The following is an 11,734-nucleotide window of genomic DNA, read 5'->3' as shown; positions in this document are numbered from 1 at the left end:
TCCACTCAGACTCAATGTCCCCCACCTCCCCTGGAACGTGTTCAAAGTTCTGCCGGAGATGGGAGTTGAAGCTCCGTCTCACAGGGGACTCCGCCAGACGTTCCCAGCAGACCCTCACAACACGTTGGGGCCTGCCAGGTCTGACCGGCCTCCTCCCCAACCAACGGAGCCAACTCACCACCAGGTAGTGGTCAGTGGACAGCTCCGCACCTCACTTCACCTGAGTGTCCAAGACATATGGCCGCATATCCGATGAAACGATGACAAAGTCGATCATCAAACTGCGGCCTAGGGTGTCCTGATGCCAAGTGCACATATGGACACCCTTATGCCTGAACAAGATGTTCGTTATGGACAATCTGTGACGAGCACAGAAGTCCAACAGCAGAACACCGCTTGAGTTCAGATCGGGGGGACTAAGGACTCCAAGAAGGGTGGGTAATCCGAACTGTTGTTCGGCCCGTAAGCACAGACAACAGTCAGAACTCGTCCCCCCACCCGTAGGTGGAGGGAGGCTACCCTCTTGTTCACCGGGATACAGGCGCCAAGATAGGGGGGCAACAAGTATGCCCACTCCTGGCTGGCGCCTCTCACCGTGGGAAACTCCAGAGTGGAAGTATGTCCAGCCCCTCTTAAGGAGACTGGTTCCAGAACCGGAGCCATGCGTCGAGGTGAGGCCGACTAGTTCTAGCCGGAACCTCTCAGCCTCGCACACTAGCTCCGGCTCCTTCCCCACCAGAGAGGTGACATTCCACGTGCCAAGAGCCAGCTTCTACAGCCAAGAATCAGACCGCCAGGGTCCCCTCCCTCGGCTACTGCCCATCACACATTGCACCCGACTCCTTTGGCCCCTCCCACAGGTGGTGAGCCCATGGGAAGGGGGACCCACATCTCCTCATCGTGTTGAGCTCTGCCAGGCTCCATGGGTAAAAACCCGGCCACCAGGCGCTCGCCATCGTGCCCCCCTCCCAGGCCTGGCTCCAGAGTGGGTCCTCGTTGACCCCCGTCCGGGAGAGGGAACACTAAATCCTACATTGTTTCTCAACGTTGTTTAACTAATTGGAATGTTTTATATGTTGGGTTTTTTTTCATAATGCAAATGAAATGTTTTTGTTTCTTCTATTGTGAAGAAGATTAGTGTCTTCACAGGTCTGCCTAACAAGTCAGGCAGACAACTGTGCTGAACCAGAACCCTGCTGCTTTTAGCTGACAGTCTGACAGAGCATGAAAACACCTTTGGAGGACACACCTTAGTCTAACATGTCGCTATGGTCAAATTATTCTCACTTTTTTTCTAATGGTACCATCATGTTTGTAAAGAACTGTTTCATTTGTTGGTTCTTTAAAATGATTCTGTTGAACTACATTTTAAAAGCATTTCCAGTAAAGTTTTATTTAATGTTAGTCTTTGTCAGTTTCAAGTTATTTCATTGTTGATATTTTTTGTCATAAAAAAATAATTTTGTCCAAGTGATGAATATTTATATATAAACATATATACATTTTATATATTTTATCATTTTAACCCTGGAATAAATATGAAATGTAGCTGAAACAGCGGCAAAAATGTGCCTTAATAGATGTGTTATTCCTCACATTGCTATTTGTATTTTTATTTGTAAATAATAAAACAACAACAAAAACGGCTTCATTCAGGTGGGAAAGAGAAAGTTCTTGGGTATCTGCATAAATTTAAAATGGGGATCAAAGTGTGCTGTTTCAGTCTATTTGTTGGAATGACCCCATGCTTTCTTCTTTTCTTCTATATTGAAGTCCTCCTTTTCAAATTCTTTCTTTATGTAGAAGTGCCCACACGCCCCTCCCCTTTTCTTCATGCTGTTTTGCTTCTCGTTTCATTCTGCACCTCCTCCATTTTGTGTAAAATTAAATTGTTTTCATGCTCCTGATTTACTTTTTACTTTTGGCTTTCACACTAGCTGTTTCAACTTCATTCTTTCAAAGAAAAAAAGTTTACTCCCATTAAACCTGCTCTCTTCTTCCTATCGTTGAACCCAGAACCCTAAACTACAAACTTCCTGCATGTCTGAGTTTGACTGCACCCTCCTCCACTTCCCCCTCTGAACTTCTCCACCCCTTTCTTCAGCTTCTGCTCTGCTCTTCCTGAGCTCACTCTGTCGTTGGCGTTCGCGTTGACTGGCCAGAGTCCGCGAGCTGAGCAACCTCTGCCTTTTTCACCCTCTATCTCCCATCTCTGCAACTCTATTCATCACCGTCCTTCTCTCTGGGTAAGTAAGCCGTGATTGTCTTTTTTTTCCAGTTCATATGTCATACTCACACACCCACATGCAAATTTTGCAAGGACAGCACAGATTAAGGAAAAATAAGTGTACTCAGAGAATTATATTATGTGACATTATATTTCTGCTGTTGCTTGTGAAGAAATGGTTGCATTTTGAATTGTCTTATTGCTGTTTTCCTGCTTTTCTACTCAGAGTTGAGTGATCTGCTTTAGGGACGTTTGATACCCTTGACCTTTATAGTTCTTTACATTACTCTGAAAGTCTGGATTTTATTAAAACAGGTTATCAAGCTAAATTTCCAATACCATGATAAAAATGCTGGATTAGAGTTTCATTTATTTTCCATTTTGGATCATAAGATGGTGTGAGACTACAAATATCCCTGTTAATTATTGACATTTAAACATTTTTCTCCCACAACTTTGCTTCCTCTTTTAGGTGAGGATATTGTCACTTCTCTTTTTCTGTTAATCTTTCAGTTCACAAGGTTCCTCTCTCCACTTCCTGATCTGATTCTGGCATCTGATTGGCCATGGCGTACCATAGCTTCCTTCTGGAACCAATTAGCTGCCATGCATGGAACAAAGATCGGACCCGTAAGACTGCTTTAAAAACTCCTTAAACTGTCTCATCGTTCATCTGGTTAAACCCAACGGTACATCTTCCTCTGACCAAAGTCTCTTGGTGCTATCAACCAAGGCCTGTGATTGGCTCCCTGGTGGGAGAAGGTATTTCCTGTTTCCTGTAGCTGTGAGGGTGGTGGCGGAGAACTTCTGAGAGGCTTTTGTGCACCGTTAGCTTGAGGAAATCAAAGCCTTATTAGGCTATTTTGACCAGTGCTTTGCTTTCTGAGCAAAACGGATGTAACAGACATCCGTGATCGAGTCATACTTGTGAATATTTAGTTTTACACACACCTTGCAAAAAATAACCCTGGGACTGGTTCATCTGGAGAAGAAAAATGCACACAAAGCACTCATACTCCTCTTCTGAGACAAACCCTTCTGACTCATCTGCAGACGAAAACATGTGAGGTTTGCCACAGTTTAAAGGAAAAGACACTGTTCTCACAAGCTGCCGTCTAGGCTGCCCCCAGGAAGAGACACACTGTGTTTCTGTAGTTTTTCTGTTGTAGGCATTCAATCAGCTGCTCACTTATTATTCCACTGCACATCCTCTCTTTCTTTATGTTTATGCATTTTGGCTAACACTTTTATCCAAAGAAACTTACAAGTGAATATTTGCGTAGTAGTGCAGTTAATATCAAAGCTAACAAGTGACTAGAAGGACGAGCCCAGGTTCCGTCAGAGGTGACTGTGTAAAAATAGAGTGGAAACACAGGGAGGAATGCAGAAAGAGAAAAAAATGCAGTAAAGATTATAGGGACATACAGGACTAGGAGATGATCTCTGAAGAGCTGGGTCATCAATGGTCCCTTGAAGACAAACAAGGTAGCAATTGTAGTAGCGCTCAGCAGGTCATTTCACCATAATGGAATGACACAAGTTACCTGACATGTTACATTAGATACAGACAGACTTTTCTTAGGTTTAACAATGCGAAAAAGCATGACTGGTCAATGGAGGTAACATGATCTCTAAAGATCAAGCTGGTCACCGATCAGGACAAATGGTTTCTTGGCACCTTTGATGGAGCAAGTGATAGGGATTAATTTTTGATGCTGATATTTTGGTATGTATTGTGCTTGCCTGGGAAGACAAGCATTTAGTTTTAGACAGTTTTAGTTGAAGACGATGGGCTTTAATTCATGTCGATATGCAAGAGAAACAGTCCTGGGACCATGTGGTCATCAGGTGAAAATGATTAATAAAGCTGAGTAGTGTCAGTATAGTGGTGGTATGAGACGCCATGTGATCGGATATACTGACCCAGTAAGGTGGTGTATATTGGAAAGAGAGGAGGACCCAGTACCAAGCCTAGGGGTACTCCCACTAGGAGAAAGTTCAAAAGAGATATTCCCATAATAACATATACAGCTGCTGAACATTTATTGGCTACACATCTATGGTGTAAATCTCCCATTTCATCTACTTCTCCAGGATTCTGTATTGAATTGAGATGTGGTGGCTTTAAAGTACATATACACTTTTCACTACTTTTCCCTTATCTTAAGTGTTGCTATCATTCTCAGGTAGCATTAACATATCAGTTTTTACATCTATAGTAGGTGTGGGCTACAGAGGCAGAAAGGAATATCCAATGAGCCAAATTAATTTTTAAAATCAGACAATAAACATAGGATGCAATTTTGAAGCCTATTAAATATGCAGGCAGTTCTTTACCATTAGAACAAATTGATGTTGCAAAGACGATTGGGATATGATTTATTGTTCAGTTACAGTATTTGCCATACCTTAGTATTAATATAGTGGTTATTTAAGATGCTGTTCATTCTGAACCAGTCTGTCCACTATCCTTCTGGCCTTTGACACTAACCAGACATTTTTATCCTAATAAATGCTACTCAGTGGATTTTTAAAAATATTTTCTGTTGTGTGGGAAATAGTTGTTTGTAAAAACAAACAACCAACAGTCATTAGCAGATTTTGAAGTACTCAGACAAGTCCATCTAGCAACAACCATGCCATTTTCAAAGTCACTTGAACCATATTTCTTTCCAATTTTGATGCTCACTCTAAACTTCAGTAAGTCATTTTCGCCACATCCAGATGTCAAACTGCCATGAATTTCAGACACATAATTAACAAGTTATCTAGTTGTTTTAGCACACTAGCAAACAGGTATACCCAATAAAATGGCCAGTGAGTATATGTTGTCATTGTTCATTTAAATGCTTTGTATTGTGTTCTAGAGATTGCCCTGTGCCCAAATAACCATGAAGTCCACATCTACAAGAAAGATGGAACCAAGTGGACTAAAATCCATGAGCTGAAGGAGCACAATGGACAGGTAACAGGTGAGACCATCTGTGTTCCTCGTGTACTAAACTAAATCTTTCACATACACCCACTCATCATCATCATCATCATCATCATCATCATCACCATCATCATCATCATCATCATCATCATCATCATCATCATCATCATCATCATCATCATCATCATCATCATCATCATCATCATCATCATCATCATCATCATCATCTTTGAAAGATGTTTTTTAACATATTAACGTTGAATAGCTGACTAAAAATAACACTAACAAATTATTGGTGGAGAGTATGTTTATATTTGAGTGTGTGCTGCTGTGTAGTCAGTAAAAATTCTAAATTCTACATTCTAAATTCAAATTCAAACCATTTTGTAAAGGTTTGAATTTACTCAAGCTTGAAAAGAGAGAGGCTCAAGTACATCCTTACCATCCCAGAATGAATATATTTGTGCTGATTAATTTCTGATTAGAACTGCACACCTTAATCATAAGTGCAGAATGTGAATAGTTTCTTTTCCCTCAAGGTATTGACTGGGCTCCAGACAGTAACCGCATTGTCACTTGTGGTGCTGACCGTAACGCTTATGTGTGGACCCTGAAGGAGGGATCATGGAAGCCCACCTTGGTTATCTTGAGGATCAACCGGGCTGCTCGCTGTGTGAAGTGGTCACCAAAGGAGAACAAGTTTGCCGTTGGCAGCGGTTCACGGCTCATTTCAATCTGCTACTTTGAGCAGGAAAATGACTGGTGAGGTTGCATGGAATTCATTTCTATTCATTTGAAAAATACAAGTAAGCATAATATAGGACTAAGTGTCTCTACATTAGGTGGGTGTGCAAGCACATCAAGAAGCCGATCCGTTCTACTATTCTGAGTCTGGACTGGCATCCTAATAACGTGCTGCTGGCTGCTGGGTCCTGTGACTTCAAATGCAGGTATTGCTAGCTTTTCTCATGATTCTGCAAGCCAAATGTAAAATTAGCTAAACTATATTTAAATGAAGGTAACAGAGATGTCTCATTCAGAGTTGCTTAAGTTTATTCATGCCCAGGTACTCAGACCCAATCCTTAGATATTTATCTGATAAAATAAAATCTATATAAAATTATTTTTATTCATTATCTGTGAAGTGCACTAAATTATGCTGCATCTCATTAATATTGTATGATCTGTATTATTGTGACTTCATCCCACTTATGTCACCAATGATGTTCAGGTAGCTGAACCTCTCCTAGTCACTAATATAATGACTAGTGTTTCAGCTGCTCTTCATGCTCACGTGATGACTGTCTGAGCACAACACAAAGCAGATAACATCCCATAGACACACAGGGAGCTGCAAAAAATATTCACAAAAAATATTCTTTTAGAATAAAAAAGAATCGATTAATTTGTAGTTTATGGTACTGTAATACAAGATACTGTTCTGTAAGGCTTTTTCACACCTTCACCAGGGATGCCATGTGGAAGGCACTGTAGGAGTTGATGGGAGCAATGCAACTTGTCTTCTGCAGGGTGTTCTCAGCCTACATAAAGGAGGTGGAGGAGAAGCCTGGCCCCACTCCTTGGGGCAGCAAGATGCCATTTGGGGAGGTGCTGTTCGAGTCCGGAGGTTCTGGAGGTGCTGCACCATCATCGGGTGGAGGTGGTGGCTGGGTGCACAGCGTGTGCTTTTCGCATTCTGGCAACCGTTTGGCCTGGACGTCCCACGACTCCACAGTGTCAGTAGCTGAGGGAGGAAAGACGGGCACGTAAGAGATGGAGGGACGGTATACCTGGGGAGCTAGCACTTGTTTCAGTGTTAGACTTTTAACTTTTTGTCATGACTTTCATAGGGTGAGCAGCCTGAGCTCGGAAACTCTTCCTCTCCTGTGTGTTACCTTCATCACTGAGAACAGCTTAGTTGCTGCTGTGAGTATTCAACACACACCTGGCACTTGTTTTAAGCACAATTCATGATCTCAATTTAAATTGGGTTACAGCACCTCAAAAAAGTATTCGTATGTCTTGAACTTTTCTGCATTTTGTCATGTTACAACCACCAGCTTCAAAATATTTGAAGTTGTTTGAACAACTAAAGTCCCTCTTAGAATTCTGCTTGTAGTATATGGAGTTCTTTATCTTCTGTTTACTTAAAACAACCAGCATGTCACAATATACTAAACAGTATTTGCTCATGTGTCTGTTGTCTGTCAAAACGTGCATTTTTTTGTTTCTTCAGGGTCATGACTGTTACCCGATGCTGTATGTATATGATGGTGCAAATGCCAGCTTGACATTTGGTGGCAAGTTGGATGTTCCCAAGCAGGCAGCTTCGAAGGACATCAGTGCCAGGGAACGCTTTAAGAACCTGGACCGTCGAGCCTCTGAGACTCAAAGCACTGACAAGGACCTGAACACGCTCCACAAGAACAGCATTAGGTCAGAAGACACTGGTCTTCTTGTGAATAAGACATTGACATCGTAGGCAGGTTCAGATTCTGAGAGGAGGGAAAACCTGGAGGGGGCTTAATAAGCAAGGGACACATTTGTGAGGGAGACAAGAAACAATTGTGCATAAAGTAAAACACAGAGTTCCTAATAAAATAACATTTTGCGTCCTCCTTCTTCCATTTCTCAATGTCTTATTCACAAAGTGATTGGCTCTAATGAGGCTCCAATGCAATTATATGTAAATCTCCTACATTTTCAGCTGTTTAAAAACTTCTTGATTCAAACTGCAGGCTGTGATCACATAATGTTTAAGTGTACAGACTTAGATTTTTCTAAACCTCCATTTCAGCCAAATCTCAATGCTGGAGGGAGGAAGAAACCAGTGCACCAAATTCTGCACCACTGGCATGGATGGAGGAATGGGCATCTGGGATGTCAAGGTAACACACATTCAAGCCTCAGCCATATTGTCAGATTTTATTCCTGATTATCTGACACATTCGCATCCTCCTTAATATCTTTCCAGAGCCTGGAGTCCGTTATGCAGAATTTGAAGATCGTGTGAGCTGAGATGTACACCAACGTTCCTGAAGACATGAAGGAATTCGCTTCTGTATTACAAAAAGCTTTTTGGCTGTATTTTATTCAAGTATTTCTCTATACACAAAGTAAAACCATCAGTTCTGTTCCAATAATGTATGTAGTCTCCCCAAGGCATTTTGCTGGCTCTTTTGATTTGTTGCTCTATCAGAGGGGCTGACCTCAGGTCTGCAAATGGTACTCGGTGAGTTCTATTAGTATTTTTAAAAGAGCTCAGTGTAAGCTGAATGCTTAAAGCAGCTTTTGCACGTTTTAACCATAGAGAGCGGCTTTACTGCTTATATTAAAAGCTTATGCTGGACATAACATACATTTAATAAATGATTGCTGTGGAACAGGGCCAAAACTAGCATGTGTCTCTGTGTATGAACACTTTTACAGCTTTTCATTTATAGTTCATTCTATTCCACCATATAAGTTTGAGGTTATGGTTTCAGTTGTGTTCAGTATTTTGGATATCATTAGAGATTAAATGAAATAAGTATCTTGGTCTAATTTTCATGTTTTGAAGAATTGCATGACAAAATATAACATTGTGAATTGTTCTATTGTGCTACAATTATTTGATGCTCAAATTTGACTTTTTTGATAACTTTTTCCTTATTCACACTTTTTATATTTTATATGATTGGTCAAAAACATACGTAAATTAACCAAATTTTTTTTCATACATGTTATTTAAAATTCTTGAATGTCTTTTGACTTTGCATGGCCAACTAACTTCTCATTGATAATCATGAATGACTGCCTGAGGTAGTTACTCTCAAGATGTTACACAGCTAACCCACAATCGAGGACACATTCTGGATTCAGTTATCAGTAAGGGTGTGAATACTTCCAAGGTCTGATGTTGCCCTGTCTGAACATTTCTTTGTTATCTTTGAAAATACAATCTCTTTTGACTCGCTTGGCAAAACAGCTACTATTAGAAAGCATTCTTTCACACACAACACAGCCGAAACTTTTAATCAAATCTATTCTTCCACTTCGCCTCCATGTGTGACCCAGTAGATGTGTTGGAAGATCATTTTCATTCTGAACTTTCAGGTATCGTTGATGCCAGTGCTCCCACCAAAGTAAAGGTTATGTCCAGTAGGAAAAAGTCTCCGTGGAGATATGCGCAAATAGTTGGATCTGCAAGAAACCTTTCTCATAGGGCCAAACATCCATCCATTTTCTTTACACCCTTGTCCCTTAGTGGGGTCGGGATGGGTGCTGGTGCCGATCTCCAGCTAACGTTCCGGGCGAGAGGCGGGGCTCACCCCGGACAGGCCGCCAGTCTGTCACAGGGCAACACAGAGACACACAAATAACCATGCACACACACACACACACACACACACACCTAGGGACAATTTGATTTAGAGAGGCCAATTAACCTGACAGTCATGTTGTTGGACTGTGGGAGGAAACCAGAGTACACGGATGCACCCACGCATGCACCAGGGCTGGGAATTGAACCCAGAACCTTCTTGCTGCAAGGCAACAGCTCTACCACTGTGCAGCCCAGGGCCAAACATAAATTACCTAAAACTCAATTTAACATTTATTTAAAAATCTACAAAGAAAGCTATCACTCTACACTAGAGGGAAAGGAAAACGTTCTTTGCGGAAACCATAAAAAAATAAATAAAAATTAAAAAATAACAGTGCTCAGGCTTTATTTTACAGCTGACAGGCTCAAAAATCTTCCTCTGATTGTACCACCGGAACTCCAATTAAACGCAGACTGCAATGAATTTGCCAACTTTTTGCAGAGAAAAAAAAAAGAGGGTTAATCTTCACATCCACACTAAATCCAATATCCTGGCTATGAACAGACATAACAACTACAGAAAAAAAATACTAAATTTCAATGACTGAGATGGTCCTAGTCAAAGTGTTTAATGACATCCACATAAACACAGCCTGTGGAAGAACCACAGTGCTGGTTCTAATGGACCTCAGACCTCAGCCATGACATATTACTGAAATTACTGGAGAGCTGATTTCAGTACTGGACCAGTACACTCTGGTCGAGTACTCAACTGATTTGAATCTTACATATATAATAGGGATTTCTTTGTTTCAATAGATAACTTCTCATGGAAGTGGACAGAAGTCACATGCTGGGTACCCCAAGGATCAGTTCTTGCGGTTATTCAATATCTATATGTCTATACGACAGCGAATTTTTGGGGGGCAAAATAAATGTACATAGCTGAACATAGATAACATCAGTAGCCTACAGGCTACTTGGTGATGTATTGATATTAGTTAGCTAGTCATCTTTTAGCTTACATTACCTGCATCCAATAGCTTTACTCAACAGTCTGTTAGTTTGGGGGGAAAACAGTGAAAGGTTCTTTGCGTAATGGCACGCACGGCACGGCGCACCCCCTAGGGGCGCGCCCCACAGTTTGGGAACCTCTGGATTAGTGCAACAGCTTCTTCATAGGTCTGCCTAAAAATCAATTCTTAAATCAAGGTTAAAAACCTGCCTGTTTATGGTTATCTTGCACTGACTAACATGTGTATTGAGGATTTTGATGATCACACTCAACAAAATTTAATATTTGTTACTGATTTCTTAAATTGGTGAGTAGGAATTTTTAATAGCTTTTAATTGTTGTGTTTTAATTATGTAAATCACTTTGAATGGCCTTGTTGCTGAAATGTGTTTTACAATTAAACATGATTGTTTAATGAACAGTGTCAGTATTTCTCCATATATGTTTTACCAATAGGTCGCAAAGCATAATTTTGATTTAATCAGAGCTGAGCAGCTTCTTCCAAAGGCTTATCAGCCATCATGCCTTGTGCTGATTTACAATCAAGACTTCTTTAGGCTTTTCATAATAATCTAATGACCACTTTGCCATAAAGGTGCATGCTTGATTCACAGTTGTCCTGTTAACAGAGATAACCTGAGATGTGAATCTCTGCAGGTCCTCCAAAGTTATCATGAGCATCTTGACTGCTTTGGCGATTAACTTAAACTTTTCCAGTTTTATTCCTCACCTGCCTGCTGTATCCCCTGGTCTTCTGTGCGGTCACTAAAGTTCTCCAACAAACCTCTCAAGTATGCATACATCGTCTAATTCCATCCATTGTCTATACCAGTTTGTCTATGCTGGGTTCTTGGGAGCTTGGTGTCCATCTCTAGCAGTCATTGGGTAAGAGGTGAGTTCCATGTTGGGCAAGTTACATCTAAGTTGAAGGAAGTTGGAAAACCTGTTTAGAACCGAGGATTTGATGAGAAGAATTTGCAGACTTCATGCATAAAGCAGTTATATTTTATATTAAACTTAAATTACACATAACTCAATATTTACTGATTCGATGACTTCTGAATCAGAAGGCAGTTTGTTGCACTGGATTTTATTTAGGGGTATTACCGTAAAAGTAAATGCCACACTTAAATTTTGGAAACTCTTTCTCTTCACAATTATGCATTGCTGTGTGTAGAGCTATCAATTAAAACTGAAAAACTGTTCATTTGACAGACACGTAATATTAATTATACATTGTGCAAACTCTTGAAA

General features: G+C 40.8%; 1 protein-coding gene across 1 annotated transcript; it reads left to right on the top strand.

Moving 5' to 3' along the window:
- Nucleotides 1-2,090: 2,090 nt before the first annotated feature.
- On the top strand, nt 2,091-9,128 carry LOC103462254 (actin-related protein 2/3 complex subunit 1B-B). Its single transcript, XM_008404929.3, has 10 exons — nt 2,091-2,246; nt 2,741-2,857; nt 5,095-5,199; nt 5,702-5,924; nt 6,005-6,112; nt 6,692-6,928; nt 7,013-7,088; nt 7,399-7,598; nt 7,960-8,050; nt 8,137-9,128. Exons 2-10 carry the CDS (start codon nt 2,794-2,796, stop codon nt 8,173-8,175), a joined length of 1,143 nt encoding a protein of 380 aa, XP_008403151.1. The 5' UTR covers nt 2,091-2,246; nt 2,741-2,793; the 3' UTR covers nt 8,176-9,128.
- Nucleotides 9,129-11,734: the final 2,606 nt, after the last annotated feature.

Source organism: Poecilia reticulata, chromosome 1 (genome assembly GCF_904066995.2).
Source record: "Poecilia reticulata chromosome 1, P_reticulata-male-v2, whole genome shotgun sequence".
Classification (NCBI taxonomy): domain Eukaryota; kingdom Metazoa; phylum Chordata; class Actinopteri; order Cyprinodontiformes; family Poeciliidae; genus Poecilia; species Poecilia reticulata.
The sequence above is the reverse complement of the archived record's forward strand: the minus strand, read 5'-3'. Positions and strand labels throughout refer to the sequence as shown.

Coding starts and splice junctions, on each gene's coding strand:
- LOC103462254 (XM_008404929.3), top strand. CDS start 2,794: ATGGCGTACCATAGCTTCCTTCTGGAACCAATTAGCTGCCATGCATGG. Junction 2,858..5,094: donor ATGGAACAAAGATCGGACCC/GTAAGACTGCTT, acceptor ATTGTGTTCTAG/AGATTGCCCTGTGCCCAAAT. Junction 8,051..8,136: donor TGGGCATCTGGGATGTCAAG/GTAACACACATT, acceptor ATATCTTTCCAG/AGCCTGGAGTCCGTTATGCA.